The sequence below is a fragment of the Schistocerca cancellata genome, chromosome 6 (assembly GCF_023864275.1).
Source record: "Schistocerca cancellata isolate TAMUIC-IGC-003103 chromosome 6, iqSchCanc2.1, whole genome shotgun sequence".
NCBI lineage: Eukaryota > Metazoa > Arthropoda > Insecta > Orthoptera > Acrididae > Schistocerca > Schistocerca cancellata.
The window spans coordinates 398,826,011-398,846,070 of record NC_064631.1 but is presented as its reverse complement, the minus strand read 5'-3'; the positions used below and the strand labels follow the sequence as shown (position 1 = coordinate 398,846,070).

At 41.9% G+C, this 20,060-nt stretch overlaps 1 protein-coding gene across 1 annotated transcript in view; it reads right to left on the bottom strand.

Annotated features, from left to right (window-relative positions):
• Nucleotides 1-20,060, bottom strand: part of LOC126190887 (peroxiredoxin-6-like) — a 152,510-nt gene that overhangs the window by 12,412 nt on the left and 120,038 nt on the right. The window contains exon 3 of the mRNA XM_049931497.1: nt 10,069-10,286. Within this exon, the coding sequence (XP_049787454.1) occupies nt 10,069-10,286 (218 nt within the window). The remainder of the gene's footprint in view (nt 1-10,068; nt 10,287-20,060) is intronic.

Sequence of the window (20,060 nt, the reverse complement as noted above, 5' to 3'; positions counted from 1 at the left end):
CGACTTAGTTCTTTCAATGAGTTGTCAAATTCTTCTCGTCGTAGTATTTGATATACTGAGAAGTTCCGTCTGTAACGCATCTGACAGTGGTTTTCAGAATATTGATATAGAACTCATAACCCCATCTCCAACTGCTCAAATTATCGCCTTGACAACACGCGACTGCTCAACACGTCGCAATCTCCAGTAACTAGTGTAATCAATCTGACGATGGCCTACTGTAGCTGCCGAAACCGGCCATTTTAAGTAAATGATATTTTGCGATCGTGACTGTTTCTCCATAAGTAAATAGCCTTCTCCTGTGTTTTTCCTTTCACCAAGCACATGTTTTTCCTATTTCATTCTTTTAAATATCTTTTGTTTTCTTTTTTTTGTTTGGGAAAAGAGGAGGGGGGGGGGGGGGAGAGAATCATCAGTCTTGTGATGGTTTGATGCGGCCCGCTACGAATTCCTCTCGGAACTTACAACCAATCTCCTCAATTATTTGTTGACTGTATTCGAATCTTTGTCATCCACTAGTTTTTACCCTCTACCTATCCCTCTAGTACCACGAAAGTTTTTCCTAGATGTCTGTACACATGTCCTCTCACGCTGAGCCGTCTTCTTATCTATGTTTCCCACGTGTAACTCTTCTTGCAGATTCTGTAGAGAACCACCTCATTCATTGTATTATCGGTACACATGACTTTCAAAATTCTCCTATAGTACCACATCTCAAACGCTTCGATTTTGCTATTTTCCGATTTTCCCACAGTCCATGATTTACTTATATACAATGCTGAGCTCCAATGTACATTCTCAGAAAGTTCTTCCTGAAATTAATGACGATGTTTGATACCAGCAGACTTCTTGGAATACCGTCTAGTTTGTTCTTTATGTCCTCCTTACTTCGTCCTTCGATTGTTACTTTGTTTAGAAGGTAGCAGAATTACTTCATTTGCTCTACTCCTTGGTCACCTGTTAAGTCCCATAGTGCTCAGAGCCATTTTGAACCTTGGTCACCAATTTTGATGTTAAATTTATTGTTGCTCTTAAGTCTGCTTCTCTTCGTTACTTTCATTTTTCTTCGGTTTACTATCAATCAATATTCCGCGCTCAGCAGACTGCTCATTAAATTCAGTATGCCCTGTAATTCTTCCACGTTTCGACTGAGGAGAGGATGTCATCAGAAAAACTTGTTGTTGTTGTTGTGGTCTTCAGTCCTGAGACTGGTTTGATGCAGCTCTCCATGCTACTCTATCCTGTGCAAGCTTCTTCATCTCCCAGTACTTACTGCAACCTACATCCTTCTGAATCTGCTTAGTGTATCGATCTCTTGGTCTCCCTCTACGATTTTTACCCTCCACGCTGCCCTCCAATGCTAAATTTGTGATCCCTTGATGCCTCAAAACATGTCCTACCAACCGATCCCTTCTTCTAGTCAAGTTGTGCCACAAACTTCTCTTCTCCCCAATCCTATTCAATACCTCCTCATTAGTTACGTGATCTACCCACCTTATCTTCAGCATTCTTCTCTAGCACCACATTTCGAAAGCTTCTATTCTCTTTTTGTCCAAACTATTTATCGTCCATGTTTCACTTCCATACATGGCTACACTCCATACAAATACTTTCAGAAACGACTTCCTGACACTTAAATCTATACTCGATGTTAACAAATTTCTCTTCTTCAGAAACGATTTCCTTGCCATTGCCAGTCTACTTTTTATATCCTCTCTACTTCGACCATCATCAGTTATTTTACTCCCTAAATAGCAAAACTCCTTTACTACTTTAAGTGTCTCATTTCCTAATCTAATACCCTCAGCATCACCCGATTTAACTTGACTACATTCCATTATTCTCGTTTTGCTTTTGTTGATGTTCATCTTATATCCTCCTTTCAAGACACTGTCCATTCCATTCAACTGCTCTTCCAAGGCCTTTGCTGTCTCTGACAGAATTACAATGTCATCGGCGAACCTCAGAGTTTTTACTTCTTCGCCATGGATTTTAATACCTACTCAGAATTTTTCTTTTGTTTCCTTTACTGCTTGCTCAATATACAGATTGAATAACATCGGGGAGAGGCTACAACCCTGTCTCACTCCTTTCCCAACCACTGCTTCCCTTTCATGCCCCTCGACTCTTATAACTGCCATCTGGTTTCTGTACAAATTGTAAATAGCCTTTCGCTCCTTGTATTTTACCCCTGCCACCTTCAGAATTTGAAAGAGAGTATTCCAGTTAACGTTGTCAAAAGCTTTCTCTAAGTCTACAAATGCTAGAAACGTAGGTTTGCCTATTCTTAATCTTTCTTCTAAGATAAGTCGTAAGGTTAGTATTGCCTCACGTGTTCCAACATTTCTACGGAATCCAAACTGATCTTCCCCGAGGTCCGCTTCTACCAGTTTTTCCATTCGTCTGTAAAGAATTCGCGTTAGTATTTTGCAGCTGTGACTTATTAAACTGATAGTTCGGTAATTTTCACATCTGTCAACACCTGCTTTCTTTGGGATTGGAATTATTATATTCTTCTTGAAGTCTATGGGTATTTCGCCAGTCTCATACATCTTGCTCACCAGATGGTAGAGTTTTGTCAGGACTGGCTCTCCCAAGGCCATCAGTAGTTCTAATGGAATGTTGTCTACTCCCGGGGCCTTGTTTCGACTCAGGTCTTTCAGTGCTCTGTCAAACTCTTCACGCAGTATCTTATCTCCCATTTCATCTTCATCTACATCCTCTTCCATTTCCATAATATTGTCCTCAAGTACATCGCCCTTGTATAAACCCTCTATATACTCCTTCCACCTTTCTGCCTTCCCTTCTTTCCTTAGAACTGGGTTGCCATCTGAGCTCTTGATATTCATGCAAGTGGTTCTCTTCTCTCCAAAGGTCTCTTTAATTTTCCTGTAGGCAGTATCTATCTTACCACTAGTGCGACAAGCCTCTACATCCTTACATTTGTCCTCTAGCCATCCCAGCTTAGCCATTTTGCACTTCCTGTCGATCTCATTTTTGAGACGTTTGTATTCCCTTTTGCCTGCTTCATTTACTGCATTTTTATATTTTCTCCTTTCGTCAATTAAATTCAATATTTCTTCTGTTACCCAAGGATTTCTATTAGCCCTCGTCTTTTTACCTACTTGATCCTCTGCTGCCTTCACTACTTCATCCCTCAGAGCTACCCATTCTTCTTCTACTGTATTTCTTTCCCCCATTCCTGTCAATTGTTCCCTTATGCTCTCCCTGAAACTATCTACAACCTCTGGTTCTTTCAGTTTATCCAGGTCCCATCTCCTTAAATTCCCACCTTTTTGCAGTTTCTTCAGTTTCAATCTGTTCATAACCAATAGATTGTGGTCAGAATCCACATCTGCCCCTGGAAATGTCTTACAATTTAAAACCTGGTTCCTAAATCTCTGTCTTACCATTATATAATCTATCTGATACCTTTTAGTATCTCCAGGATTCTTCCAGGTATACAACCTTCTATTATGATTCTTGAACCAAGTGTTAGCTATGATTAAGTTATGCTCTGTGCAAAATTCTACCAGGCGGCTTCCTCTTTCATTTCTTCCCCCCAATCCATATTCACCTACTATGTTTCCTTCTCTCCCTTTTCCTACTGACGAATTCCAGTCACCAATGACTATTAAATTTTCGTCTCCCTTCACTACCTGAATAATTTCTTTTATCTCGTCATACATTTCATCAATTTCTTCATCATCTGCAGAGGTAGTTGGCATATAAACTTGTACTACTGTAGTAGGTATGGGCTTTGTGTCTATCTTGGCCACAATAATGCGTTCACTATGCTGTTTGTAGTAGCTAACCCGCACTCCTAGTTTTTATTTATTATTAAACCTACTCCTTCATTACCCCTATTTGATTTTGTATTTATAACCCTGTAATCACCTGACCAAAAGTCTTGTTCCTCCTGCCACCGAACCTCACTAATTCCCACTATGTCTAACTTTAACCTATCCATTTCCCTTTTTAAATTTTCTAACCTAACTGCCCGATTAAGGGATCTGACATTCCACGCTCCGATCCGTAGAATGCCAGTTTTATTTCTCCTGATAACGACGTCCTCTTGAGTAGTCCCCGCCCGGAGATCCGAATGGGGGACTATTTTACCTCCGGAATATTTTACCCAAGAGGACGCCATCATCATTTAATCAGACAGTAAAGCTGCATGTCCTCGGGAAAAATTACGGCTGTAGTTTCCCCTTGCTTTCAGCCGTTCGCAGTACCAGCACAGCAAGGCCGTTTTGGTTAATGTTACAAGGCCAGATCAGTCAATCATCCAGACTGTTGCCCCTGCAACTTCTGAAAAGGCTGCTGCCCCTCTTCAGGAACCACATGTTTGTCTGGCCTCTCAACAGATACCCCTCCGTTGTGGTTGCACCTACGGTACGGCCATCTGTATCGCTGAGGCACGCAAGTCTCCCCACCAACGGCAAGGTCCATGGTTCATGGGGGAAGCAGAAAAACTTATAACATAATTATCTTTTCAGCCTTTTTTATCCCACTACCGAAACTTTTTTAAAATCCGTAATTGATTCTGCGACGTCTAGATTGAACAGTACCGGTGAAAGACTATATCCCTGTCTTACGCCCTTTTTAACCCGAGCACTTCTTCCTTGATCTCCCCTGTCCAGATTCTAATCTCTCATAACTACTACATTTTCATCCTACTCCATGTATTTTACTCTTTTGAAAATTACCGCAGATATTATCTCTTTTTCAACATATTTAACAGGTTGCTTGCAGAAACTCGCCACTGTTATTTACATTCTTATTCATTAGGATGACAAACAGGAACCGTTCCCATTACCTTCAATAGTCATGTTACCAGAACTCTGTTCTCTTTCAGTTTCACTCCCCTACATCTTATCAGTTTTATCTAATGCTAGTCAACTCTCTCTCGTCAGATTTTTCAAAACATTCAAACTTTTAAGTTCTTCTTCACTTCAAGGTTTAGGCAGTGGGCCTATTCCGATTTCACATATTCAAGACCATTTTTTTTCTCGACCTTACAATGTGTCTTTTTTTTCCCTAAGGGCTTGTGCTTGTTTACAATGACTGGAATTCTGACCAGTTCAACGTATTTAAGATATTGCCTCCATTTCTATCTTCTTCCACTTTATTGTTTTAAGTACTACTGTTTCTTCTCGTATGTTGTCTTTTTCTGTAAGCTTTCATGTCTTTATTTCGTTTTCAGTTCAAGATTCACAACCATGGTGCAGGCTAATGCTTTGTAAAACTTTAATTTGGTGTCTTTTTTCGTCTAATTCTTCAATGTTTTACACGTAGTTCCACATGTCTGCTGAAGTTTAGCCCGCATCTCGTGGTCGTGCGGTAGCGTTCTCGCTTCCCACGCCCGGGTTCCCGGGTTCGATTCCCGGCGGTGTCAGGGATTTTCTCTGCCTCGTGATGGCTGGGTGTTGTGTGCTGTCCTTAGGTTAGTTAGGTTTAAGTAGTTCTAAGTTCTAGGGGACTGATGACCATAGATGTTAAGTCCCATAGTGCTCAGAGCCATTTGAACCATTTTGCTGAAGTTTATTGATTTTGTTCTGTACATCATTATCGTTATTTAAGCTGATATCGCATCCTACACATTTAAAAATGGGGACTTGTTCCAGCGCCTTGTCTTCAGTAAAATTTTTTGTTGGGTTGGTCGTTTTCTGTGCTGAAAGATAGCTGTAATTTTAGTGGCGGTTATTTTAAGATTCCTAGTTCATATAATCTACACAGGGAACGTTGTAAATTTGATTCATTTTTGTGTATTAAGACTGCATCATCTGCGTACAGTCTAGCGTTCAGAAGATAGCTTCTTTTTAGTTGTATATTTTCATATATTTGATTCGTCCATTTTCTTATAAGATCCTCAATACAGATGTTAAAAAGTGTCGGTGAAAAGCTACATCCTAGCCTGACGCCGTGACTTATTATTATCTCTTCCGTTTTTGAGCCGCTTGTGTTTACGATTATCTTGGAAACTTCATACAAGTTTCTGATTGCCTGTACTAGACGTATGGGATATCCTATTTCATCTGCTATTGTCTATAGTCTGTTTCTAATGACTGAGTCAAAAGTTTTCTAGAAGTCAATTAAAAGCAACCTGTGTGCCTAGATAGTCATCGCGTTGTTTTTCTAGAATATTTCAATACCGAAAATAATATCGTTCTGGGAGCGTCCCTTCCTAAAATCACTCCAGTTACGGATAACATAATTGGTAGCAGGTCTCAGGCTGTGAAGAGGCAGCCGCTCCCAATGGACTTATCTGGAGACAGGGTAACGCTCTGTTCAGGGGAGAAAATATAACACTTCCAAGTAACAAACAGCTTAAGTGTGGGTCTGTTTAGGACCTAATTTTTCATTAGGTGAGATTAGAATATTACAAAGAAGTGCTATTTTTTCTTACCCTTTTTCTACGGGCTCGTTTCCCATGTGTGAAAATTGTTCCATTAATTTTTTGCGTAAGTCTCCTTAGTTGTATTTCGTGAGAGAAGGAATGTTCACTTGCGTTCTTGCGCTATGAGCAGGCTGAAAATAGCCGTAACTTCCTGCAGATTTTGTACTCCTAATTAGCGCACACAGTCTGACAGTGCACGCGGCGTTACGTACATGCTCTCCGGTCGGACAGTAGCTGTTGTTCTGTGCTGTAGTCAATGCGTCCGTTATTACCGCTGTCAGTTTCGACCCCGAAGGAGCGAATGGTCACCCACATGTTGTAACACTAAGATTGCATCCTGGCGACTTTTCAGTAGCTTCTGCGTTGAATAGAGCCTCGCCGCTTGTTGACGAATATAACTGATCCGTCATAATGTCGAGGATTTGATTTACATTACCTTATATGGAGAGCGAACGTGGTGAGATGTTTGTGATGATACAAGTGTGACTGGGTTATTAGTTCAGTATTATTGTTTCCTGTGAGCATTCTTTACTTGAACAGTCTAGTCTTTGTGTTTTGTTAATCTGCGTTGCTAAAGTTGATGTTTTGACCGCTGTGAGGATCATTCCATGTTACTTTATCGTAAGGGGAAATATTTCTCTAAAAATACCGACAGCGTGAGCTGAATTGTGATGACCCAGAAACCGGATTAGATACTGTGCGGTAACTGTTCAACACAGTTTAAATTGAGGGAGCAGTTTATCTGGATCTTCATGGTGTGCTTAGACAGGTGAAGTGCCTCATCACACTCCCTTTGATCTCACCCGTACAAGTCTCAGTTACGACACTGATCAAATTAACTAATTAGGCCTACACACATATCAGAACTGAGGGAGTTTGGTGCAGTCCATGAAGATGAGAATGCAAATAGGTGGATAGGAAGTTCAAATGAAACTGTATGCCAAGAGAGAACTTTTTAAGTCTCAAACATCTATGACGTATATATGCAGACTGAAGTGATGAATGAAAATTTATACTAAGGCTGGGTCTCTTTCTCACTAGGCAGATGCGCTAACCACTACACCACCCTGGCACAGTTTCTTTGCACAACTCCACGGACTATCCTAGCAAGCCTCCCTTCACAATCCAGGTTCCCATTCAAGTGTGCTTTCATCTTTCTTCGATTGATTCTCAGTCCATATTCTGTACTCATTAGATTGTTCATTCCATTCAGCGTATGATGTAATTCTTCTTCACTTTTACTCGGGATAGCAATGTCATCAGCAAATCGTATAAGTGATATCCTTTCACCTTGAATTTTGATTCCACTTCTGAACCTTTTTTTTATTTCCGTCATTGCTTCTTCGTACAGACTGAACGATAGGGGGGAAAGACTACATCCCTGTCTTACACCCTTTTTAAACCGGGAACATCGTTCTTCGTCCTTCACTCTTATTACTCTCTCTTGGCTCTTGTACGTATTGTGTATTACTCGTCTCTCCGTATAGCTTACCCCTATTTTCCTCAGAATTTCTAACATCTTGCACCGTGTTGAGTTGTCGAACCTTGTTTCCAGGTAGACAAATCCTATGAAGATGTCTTGATTTTTCTTTACTCTTGCTTCCATTATGAACCGCAACGTCAGCACTGCCTCTTGGTGCCTTTACCTTTCCTAAGGCCAAATTGATTGTCATCTAACACAACTTCAATTTTCTTTTTTAATTTTTCTGTATGTCATTGTTGTCAGCAGTTTGGATGGATGGATTGTTAAGCTGATTGGATGATAATTCTCGCGCTTGTCGTCTCCTACAGTCTTCGGAATTGTATGGATGATATCTTTCAGAAAATCAGATGATATATCGCCAGACTCGTACATTCTACACACAGACGTGAACAGTCGTTTGGTTGCCACTTCCTCCGAAAATCTGAGAAATTCTGAATGGAATGTTATCTATCCTTTCTGATGGGATGTTATCTATCCAAAGCTCTTTTAAATTTCGATTCTAATACTGGATCCCCTGTCTCTTTCTTATCGACTCCTGTTTCTTCTTCTATCACATCAGACAAGTGTTCCTCTAGTAGATATCTTCAACATACTCTTGCCACGTAGCCGCTCTTTCCTCTGCATCTAACAGTGGAATTCCTATTGCATTACTGTTACAAAATATTAGTCACCCTCTTAGCGCACTGGTCTCTTCGAAGAGCTGTATATGGAGAAAACTGGTATCTGGCCATCACGTGAACGTCGACCATACACTGAAGTCCTGTAAGTGAGGCCGTGTGTATTTGCCAGTCGGTTGTGTGGAGTGAAAACGGTGACGTGTATCAACATGGAGATGTGACGGAATAGCAGAAGGGAACTATCGAAATTGGACGTGCGAATGACTACACCGTTAATGAAGTTTCCCGTTGTGTTGATGTATGAAAATATCTTATCTGGCGGATTTACATGGAAAGGTGTACCGCTCGCCACATAAAATAGCTTAAAAATAGTGGTGGTAAAAAGATCCTCATCTATACCCCTTGTCAGTGACTATCAGTTGCAAACAGACGTATTCAATGGGCCAAAGGAGTTGCAGAAATTGGACGGTAGCTGAGTGGTAGGCGGGTAATGTCATCTGATGTCCGGAGGGGAAGGAGCGCCTGGTCCCCGGCACGAATCCGCCCGGCGGATTTGTGTCGATGTCCGACGAACCGGCCAGTCTGTGGATGGTTTTTAGGCGGTTTTCCACCTGCCTCGGTGAATGCGGGCTGGTTCCCATTACTGTACCACGCAAACATAGGGGTTACACTCATCTGGTGTGAGACGTTCCCTGGGGGGGGGGGGGGGGTCCACCGGGGGCCAAACCGCACAATAACCCTGGGTTCGGTGTGGGGCGGCGGAGGGGTGAAGTGGATTGCGGTAGTCGTCGTGGGGTTGTGGACCACTGAGGCCACGGCGGGGATGGAGCCTTTCCATCGTTTCTAGGTCCCTGGTTAACGTACAATACAATACATACAATGTCATCCGATGAGTCGCGTCTTGCCCCCTCTTAAATTATTATGTAAGACGCCAAGGCATTGACAGTTCAATTAGGTGTTCAACTCATAGTGTGTCGGAGCGTGTAGTTCAAGCCAGATGATGTTCTGTGGGTGTTTCTCGCACCATGATTTGGGTCCAAAGATGTAGGTTACTGTAGACGCGAACGAGGATGCGTATGCCACCACTCTCAGTGACCAAGTGTTGCTCTTCTCCTATATTTTCATGTAGACAGTCCGAAGGTTTACAGGGCTGCACGTCACCGGTGGACACTCAGGGGCGCTACTAAGCCTCGGAAGGTCCGTCAAATCACTCGATCTTAATTCCTAGAAAATGTCTATGACTGTTTGGAAATGCAAGTGAAATGTAGCCATTGACATCCCCCAAATTTGTGCCTCTACACGATTTTTAACGTCAGTGAGTGGCTTCAGATGGATATAATACAGCTGAAGAAACTTGTGGGCTCATTCGTCACTGAGTGGAGACCATTGGCTAGAGCTTGAGGCGACTAATTTTTGTGCGGTGTGTTTCGATGAGAGATTGGAAGACCAAGGAAACCGTGACAACAATTTCCTTTGTGACTGGATTATCGAATTTCCCACCACTTCGAAGAAGAACGGGGAGGAGAGTGAGGAAGCAGCAGCAGCGAGGCTGGCACGCGCGGACTCACTCGACGTTGCGGCCGGTGGTGTTGGGGTAGTACATGGAGAGCCTGAGGCGGCGGTCGGGTGCGATGATGAGCACGGCGCGCACGCTGACCGGCTCGCCCTCCGCGGTGCGCTCCGACTCGTCCAGCATGTCCAGCGCCACGGCCAGCTCGCGCGTCTCGTCCGCGATGATGGGGTACGGGAACTCCGCCGGCAGGTTGCGCGCGAACGACCGGATGTCCTGCGGGCGGAAACGGGCGTCAGTCCTCTGCACGAAATCCACCAAGCCGCCGTCACCACCACCACCACCACCACCACCACCACCATCACCACTTCCTCCTCCATCGCCGGCAGCACCACCTGCTCTGAATAGACTCACTTCGTGTAGGACAGGAGTACTTACACACAGAAAATTTCTAGATCGCAAAGTGCTTATTATTCCCTATGACGCTCTTCGGTCATAATCGTCATCACATCTAATAAAGCAACTGGAAACATATGAGAAGCAATACCTTGTGAGCTAGTTAACGAAACGGTAAGCGCAGAACATCGTAACCCAGTGAATATGTACCAAAATAGCGCCTGAAGCTTAGATACAATGTATGTCAACAACTGAACTGTGCGTTACAGAGGTAAGTGACGGTTGAACATTACACGCAATAGCTTTATATGATAAAATAACGCAAAAGTACATTACTGTTGTTGTGGTCTTCAGTCAGAAGATTGGTTTGAAGCAGCTGTCTATGCTGTGCAAGCACTTTCATCTCTACATAAGTGCTGCAACTTACCTACATTTGAGCCTGCTTGCTGTGTTGAAGCCTCCTTCCGTTTCCTCCCCGCACCCCCCCCCACTCCTCCTTCCGCCCCCGCCCCCACCTGGATCCCTACATACCTCCATCCATTACCAAATTAATCCCTGATGCCTCAGGATATGTCCTATGAACTGGTCGCCTCTTTTAATTAACTTTTGTCATAAATACTTTTCCTTCATAACTCGGTTCAGCGCCACCTCATCAGTTATCCAATCAAAGTGATTAAAAAAGCAACAAACTCGCTCTCCAAGCATCAAGTGCGTTTACATAATACTGCTCTTCGCTCAGTTTCAACTGTAAAATACCGGGCGATTATAATTAAAGTGCACGGAGGTCCAGTGTAGACTGTAATTATCGTATGGCAGCGAAACTTGGTAGGTATGCTAATGCGTTGATGCGGAACTGATTTACGCTGGAAAAAATTAGTTCCAATTTTGGCCACCCGGTTCAAAACTGGCGCTGTAAACCATCTCGTCGACGTCTCCGGTGTCCATATTGAACAAACTGTGTAAGTTGCTGTTGATAAGAAAATCAACATTATGCTTTAGTTGTTTGACGTTTTGTGACAACGTCCCGTTCCTAATCCACTGCATGTGGAAAAAAAATGTACTTTTTATCATTTACAGCGCCAGATTTTCACTTGGTTGTCCAATTGGAACTAACTTTTTCGCAGCGAAAATCGTTCCCACATTAATGCATTATAATATCTACAAAGTTTCGCTGTCATACGTTAATTACAGCCCACACTATAGTAGTTGCGCCTAATTATAAGTACCTGGTACAAAAGTATGAAATATAACAGATACTATCAGACACAGAAAGGAAAGACGGAAAAAAGTAATAAACACATATATTTTTATGTTACCACTATATTAAAAATCTGTGTGTAAGTTCACATGTCACATAACGAAACAATGCCTTCAGGTTAAATGGAAGTAAATCAAATAAACCCTACACGATCGCTTCATTTTTTCCTTTCGGTATCTATCTAATATACACTATGTGACCAAAGTATCCGAACACCTGGCTGAAAACGACTTACAAGTTCATGGCGCCCTCCATCGGTAATGCCAGAATTCAATATGGTATTGGCCCACCCTCAGCCTTGATGACAGCTTCCACTCTCGCAAGCATAATTTCAATCAGGTGCTGGAAGGTTCCTTGGGAAAAGCAGACCATTCTTCACGGAGTGCTTGCGACCGAACCGCTGAATCTTTCCATCAGTAAATGGGGTATGTTCTCCACTGACTCGGTTGTTTTAACCCCCTCCACTGACGGAATGACCCACTTCCCAATTCCGTATGTATAAAACCAATACGGACTTGTAGCTGTCACGCCTTTGCGCTTACTGCTACGTATTTTAACTGTAAATAGCTCAGTCCCAATGGTAAGAGGCAGTAGTGAATTCACGTAGTTAATATTTGAATCCAGCACAGCTGCCACAAGCTCAGCTCACTTTTACTCCACTCCTACCCTCGCCATTGCACCACATTAACTAGGTGCTACGTGGACCTTGCTAAATTCACTTGCGTATACATTTTTGACCGTTACTCGCCAGTATTTACCTAATGAATAGTACACTCCTAACCGGACTATTTCCCTAAGAGCTGTGATGATTGAACGGGTTCGATCCACGGCCTACAGTGCCCTACAGTTCACACGGTAACACTGCCTACCTGACCCACTTAACTTGGTAGTGAGCTTATGTATCCAATCACCACTGCTAGCAGCAGTGGATAATCCTATCAGCACGACGAGAGCAGCAGACTTACCGTCGAATCCTCCTGAAAATACTTATAACTACGGTCGCCAGCTCTGAAGGAGCAAAAGAATAAATCAATTTTTGGGCTCGTTTCAAAGTGAAATGGCTTGAGTTGAATTTAAACTTAATTCTGAATATTACTATTTCTGATCATTCTAGATGATTCTACAAAGCAAATACTCTCTCAATTTCTGTGAGTTGGCTTGGTAATTACTACCAAGACAGTTTATGCAACTTCGGTTAACAAAATTCTATCCTTCAACTTATTTAATGATTTTGGATATTACTCTTTGGACCATTGATACAGAATTAGTTAAGTGACTTTACTTGAAAGGTTGCTCAGAAAAATTTAAGTAACTATAAATAGGCGACTCATTCTGGTGTGACCATTGCTCTTTTCAACATTCTTATACGCTAAAGTATTCTACAACCAAAAGAATTGTAAATGAAAGAGGCGATGGTGGCCTCAGTCTGATTTCACTATACTATGTTTGAGGTTACTACACTTTACAATGAACAACATGCGTCGTAATTTTACTCATTACTATATTCTGTCCTCTGCACTTGCATAAAAGAAAACTGGTATTCTCCTTTTACATGTATACAAAGTTCGACTTAACAATTGCAAGCAGTCTTGCCTTGGGTAGACGTGTCGGTGCTGGTGGTGAGATGCACGTGGCTAACGCAGCTCTTCACGCCTCATGCCCTTAATGGCGGCTGGAACTACGAGCTGTAGCACTCATATAAGCTACTGCACGTCCGCCATAAATTCTGGGCGCAGGAACTCTTACAATCAGCTCCAGTGGCATAGAGGCGGCTTCGACAACCATTCGTCGCGTTCTACTCCACAAACGGCGACGATATTCGCCTCTTCGCTGTTGCACAATCACTTTTGCGTGAGCACAGTTACGCACGTCTGATCACGTCAACACTCCCCAGGCCATTCCATTGTTCAGTCCCTGTGTCTCCAGCTACCCCTAGCTACGCTCGTATCACCAAGAGTGGGGGCGTTCCCCAACCACCTTTTCACCGAAATCATTTAGTATTTAAGAATATTTATATTTACTACCCTGGAGTCCATACCAGTCATAATAATTTACTACTAGCGTTTTACAACATTAAATTATACAGTAATAACTTATAATTACCAAGAAAAAGAATACATTTGACTCTGAGAGCTTAGTGCATTGTCTGACAGGCAGAGCTAATTCCCAGTTTCGCCAATAGATGGCATCAGGGTGCACTCCCTGGCAGTCTCACACAAGCGCGCCCGTTTCAGACGCGCGGGCTCCAAATTACTGTCAACCCATCATCATTTCAGTTCCGTTACATGCTGCATTGAGGAGAGGTATCCATGCCGGTCGGTGAGACCTCACACGAAGTCGGCGTTCCAAAACATCCCAAAGGTGTTCCGTACGAGCCGGCCGTTGTGGCCGTGCGGTTCTAGGCGCTTCAGTCTGGAACCGCGTGACTGTTACGGTCGCAGGTTCGAATCCTGCCTCGGGCATGGATGTGTGTGATGTCCTTAGGTTAGTTAGGTTTAAGTAATTCTAAGTTCTAGGGGAATTATGACCACAGATGGTAAGTCCCATAATGCTCACAGCCATTTGAACCATTTGTTCTGTGGGATTCAGGTCAGGACTCTGTGCAGGCCAGTCCATTACAGCGATGTTATTGTCGTCTAACAACTCCGCCAAAGGCAGTGAATTATGAACAGGTGCTCGATCGTGTTCAAAGATGCAATCGCCATCCACGAATTGCTCTTCAACAGTGGGAAGCAAGAAGGTGCTTAAAACATCAATGTAGGACTGTGCTGCGATAGTACAACGCGAAATAACAGTGGATGCAAGTCCCCTCCATGAAGAAAACGACTACACCATAACGCCACCGCCTCCGAATTTTACCGTTGGCACTACACCCGCTGGCACATGACATTCACCGGGCATTCGCCATACCCACACCCTGCCGTCAGATCATCACACTGTGGACCGTGATTCGCCATTCCACTCGTTTTTCCACTATTCAGTCGTTCAATGTTCACGCTCCTTACACTAATCGAGGCGTCGTTTGGCATTTACCGGCGTGATGTGTGGCTTATGAGCAGCCGCTCGACCATGAAATCCAAGTTTTCTCACCTCCCGTCTAACTGTCACATTACTTGCAGTGGATCCTGATGCAGTTTGGAATTCCTGTGTGATGGTCTGGATAGATGTCTGTCTATTACACATTACGACTCTTTCCCACAGTCGGTGGTCTCTGTTAGTCAACAGACGAGATTGGCGTGTACGCTTTTGTGCGTGGACCTAGGGATATTTAGGAGTGTGAAAATCTCGCGTACAGACATATGACACAAGTGACACCCAGTCACCTGACCACGTTCAAAGTCCACGAGTTCCACGGAGCGCCCCATTCTGCTCTCTCACGATGTCTAATGATTACTGAGGTCGCTCATATGGAGTACCTGGCAGTAGGTGGCAGCACAATGCACCTAATATGAAAAACGTAAGTTTTGGAGGTGTCCGGGTACTTTTGATCACGTTGGGTACATACATACATACATTCATAAGTGGTATATATAGTGTTTATTATACTTTTGCACACTCTGGCTCGAAGATGCTGTACGCATTGATCCGTATTGATCATGGGAATGATATAGACACATATGTGTAGAAAATTTATACACAGTAAAAATCGCATCAGTTTATCCAGCTGTCTATTATCCCATCGTCTCGTCTGGATACCCATAATCTGAGGTACTACCATTGTACTTGTAAGACAGTCCCTGGTTAATAGGAAGAATGGATTGGTTGCAGTGGATACTAGAACTCATCGTAGTGTGTTGCATTTTAGGGAGCACACTGATGACAAGTTACGCAGTTAGTAACAATGGGTAGCTGAATATCGGAATGCAGAGTAAGGGCTCCAGCTACAATATTACCCCATGCGCTTGTTCCATATTACCATGGGCTTCATAATTTGCGTTCACCTAATAAGGAGTAGGAAAAGGTTCGCTATTAATACAGTTGCGGCTATCTAAGCCTAAATTATGTGCACATATCCTAATAGGGCAGATATTTGTTTCAACTGCGATTTTTCGCAATTTCGAGCATTGCGTACGTCATAGCCATAGCATAGCGTGAAGACTCCTGTAACATTTCTAGTTCTAATTATCATCCTTCGTTGAAGAAGGCCAGAAGAGATCAAACACTAATTCACTTTTCGTCAAGGATTGATGACTGTGTCGACCTTTCGTGTAGGAACTGTAGGCATGGAGGAATTTAGACAACTTATAGAAAACGCCGTGAATAAGTTGAACTGGAAGGCGAAGATCCAAGATCCAGTTTTTTCGTAAACAAGGGAATAATTTACACTGAGCTGTGTAGGAGAAATATTAGCAGGGCATCATTGCCAAAGTTAATGGAGTGCCCAGTGACTAAGTAGCGACAGGGTACACAATATGTGCTTTCTCAAACATCTGATGCAACAACGAGCGATAGCGAAGGCCTCCATTATGTGAAGTTTGCGTCTACGGATCAGTTTTACTGAAGAACCATCCCGTTCACGTTTCCTAAGATACAAACAACAAACAACATCGTCGAGGAATGTTACACAAGAGAGCACTAATTTTACCGTAACACACAGCGCTACAGCACTGCGATTAACACGGACGCGCTGAAACCGATGCATCATTCCTGAAGACAGATGTCATGTCATAGTGCCGCCTATTTTTGGTTAAAAGTCTGAATGGGAGAAAAAAGACTCCGTTGAAAATACACAATCGATTTTTGTCCAAATTTTTATAGCCAAGCGAAGAGTGGGAAGCGGATAAATGGAAAAATTGATTAGCGCGAGGTCTAGTTCTCCAAAAATATTTTGTTGTTTGAAAGTAAGAAGGGTAAATAAGGAAAACTTAATTACTGATTTGAGGGGAAAATACGCTATGGATTTTTGTCTGAATTTTCGTAGCCAAACAAAGAGCGGGAAATGAACAAATGAGGTATCAAACTGACCAACGTGAGGTGTAGTTTTGCAAAAAAGATTTTATTGTTTGTAGGTAATCATGAGTATTGAAAAAATTGATTGATTTGAGGGAAAATTGAAATTATTTCACTAACATCTGCTCCTAGCTATGTATATGAAGTGTCAAAGAATGCATAAAAAATTAAATTGGTTTCATATTTTACTCTCAATAAAAAGTGGTTCTCTAACCTATTTTATTTTTTACATTTAGACATATCATTCATATTTTTAGACAAATCATTTCACAACACATTTCACTGTTTTTCCAGTTTTTTCTGTCTTCCTTTTCCGTGGCAAAGAAGTTGTGAGAGCATGCAAGGTCCAACAGACACTCCCACACAACGTTGTCACCCAAATTGTCAATTTGAAAGAATTTGTGTAGTGGTTTGAAGACATGTTTCGTGTAGCGTGTTCACGCTCTCCTGTGCTTGGGAGGTAAACAAATTGAGATATTCATATTTTTAGGGCAAGTGATAAATTCAAAATCAAGTTCAATCCCTCACAACTCTCATTAATCTCCTCTCCGAAGTGGGGGGAAAAATGAAACGTGCTTATGACGTATTTGGCCGGGAGTCCTCTTTTGGGGCGTTTGGCCGCCTGATAAAAGTTTTTTTATCTGACACCACCTCGGCGACTTGCGCCTCGATGAAGATGATGAAAGGATTATGAGTGCAATAGACAGACACACACATAAACAAACAAAAATACACACACACCCCGAGCGAAGGAAAGCGCCGACACGACCAGCAACCGAACCTGAGTCTTCGATATCGAGAGTCAGCAAAGCGAACCACAAGACCACAGTCTGCTCATCCTGGAGTAGAAATGTAAAACAATTAGAAGAAAGTACATATTGAGATATGTATCATTTAGTTACAAAATGCGCCGTTTGTTTTTCGGCCACATACGTCTGTTAGTCGCAGTGTACGATGAGTTACACTTCCCTGTACTGTTGACTGAGGCCTCGAATTCGCAGTTACATACTCGTTTTCTGAGGACTAAGTCTCGACGTTCAGTTTAAATTCTGTGGCACGCACTGTGTAAATGTTTGTTTCACCCATACCGAACAGTTCCTCATAAACTGCGCCCGTACTGAGTAAGATGTGGTCAGTGGGAAAAACAAATCTGGTGTTCTGTGGGTCATATCTGTTAATCTGGAATGTAGGTTACAGAATTTAAAAAGAGAAATGGATAAGTAGAAGTTAGGCTGGTGAAGTGCAGTGACAGGAAGAACAGAACTTCTTGTTAGTTGAGTAAGAGGCTATCAACACAAAATCAAATAGGTAAATCCTATTCATTTCGATGTAAAATAAACGAATGTGATGTTTAAAATGTTTACTTAGCTCTTATCCCCTTGAAAACATTAGGAATGTATTTTATAGTAGATGGAAATTTTGAAATGATGGTTATTTTTTTGTTGTTGAAAATAAAGGCTATCAACACTGAGTTTGCCATATTTAGTTTCTTCAGGAGACGCTGTGTTTGCATAAATAATGTCCTTTTTCTGTTCTTCTTCCTCAGTAATTTTCTGTGTTTGAAGAAAATTTAAATAAGCGATCAAGCGCAAACCTTTATTTATCTTCTTGGGTGCAAAAGATATTCAGAACGAAAATTTTCTGGAGAAAATTTATTTTGTTTACATTTCAGATTAATTCAAATTTTAGATCCCACGTAAATGTATTAAGAGCGTGAATAACTTTTGCTATGTATGTGGTGAAGTGACGTTTGCTTCTCAACATGAACTGACTCCACTAATAAAGATGGTATATTATGATTTCTTCGAATTTAAATCATAAACTGTTTACAGATGGGACATTTAATAGGATCATTGAAGGGAAAAAGAAAGCAGCAGTGGAAGTCTTCGAAAATGTTGTTCACAATTTCTTTGGGAATCAAAGATCTGAAAACGAAGATCTAGCCGCTAATGAACTTCTACGGTCATACTAAGAGCTAGGTTGTAATATGTTGCTCAAGATCCACTTTTTGGACTCACATCTCGACATGTGGAGAGCGCTTCCCCAAGACATTCGAGCAATGGAAAGAGGGTATCAGGGAAAGGGCAACTCATCTGTACTGCAGATTATTGTTGGAAGAGATTTCCCAGAAGTAGATTACAAATAAAAACGGAAAATCAGAAACGCTCAAATGAATAATTAAATAGGTAAGAGACCAAAATGAGAATTTCCATATATATCTTCGAACCAAGAGCTAAAAAAAGTTTCTGGAGTGATTGTTCTTCGACCTGAGTTTGCTTGGAATTGACTATTTTTCTGTGAAGGATAGAGACACCTGTAACTTTGGGTTAGCCACTATAGAAGCATAGTGAACGCATTATCTTTGCCAAGATAGACGCGAAACGCCGATCACAGAAGTAGGATTTTATATGCCTACTAGCTCCGCACATGATAAAGGGATGGAAAGAAAGTTTGATGAGATAAAAGAAATTATTCAGATTGATAAGTGAATGAAAATTTAATTGTGATGGGGGAACGGAATTCGATAATAGTAAAATAGTGGGATAACATGGACTATAGAAAAGAAATTAAGAGGGAAGTCATGTTACATAATTTGGCACAGGGCACAATTTAATCATTCCTGATAGATCACAATTTATTTATTTCTAACAGTTTAAGAAACAGTAAAGAAGGTTTTGGGGTGGAAGAGATTTGGAGACACCACTGCTTATTTAACCCCAAGACAGAGATTTAAAAAACCTGGTTTTTCAGCTGGAAAACGTTTCCTTGGTCTCTGACCATAATTTGTTCATTATGATCTACAGAACTAAATAAACTGCAGAAGGATAAGAATGTAAAGATACGAGAACTGGGTAAATGAAAAAAAAACACTGTTTTGGGAGATATACAAAGAGCGAATTAGACAATAATTGAGTGAAACAGTTGAAAGGAATACAACAGAAGAATGACTGAATAAAAGCAAATCGATGTTTATAGCATTTTTTGATTTAGAGAAATTTTTTTGACATTGTTGACCGGAATGTAGTCTTTGAAATTATAAAGGTAGCAGGGATAAAATTCAGAGAGAGACAGGTTATGTACAGAAACCAATGTGTAGCTACAATAGACGAAGAACATGGTTCAAATGGCTCTAAGGACTATGGGACTTAACAAATGAGATCATCAGTCCCCTAGACTTAGAACTACTTAAACCTAACTAACCAAAGGACATCACACACATCCATGCCCGAGGTAGGATTCGGACCTGCGAGGGTAGCAGCATCGTGGTTCCGGACTGAAGTGCCTAGAACCGCTGTACCACAGCGGCCGGCCGACGCGGAACATGAAAGCAGTAGTTAAGGGTCGAGTGAGTCATAATTGTTCCTATTATCGACGTTATTTAATCTGTACCGTGAACAAGCAGTAAAAGAAACCAGAAGATATTCAGAAAGAAAAACATTCAGGTA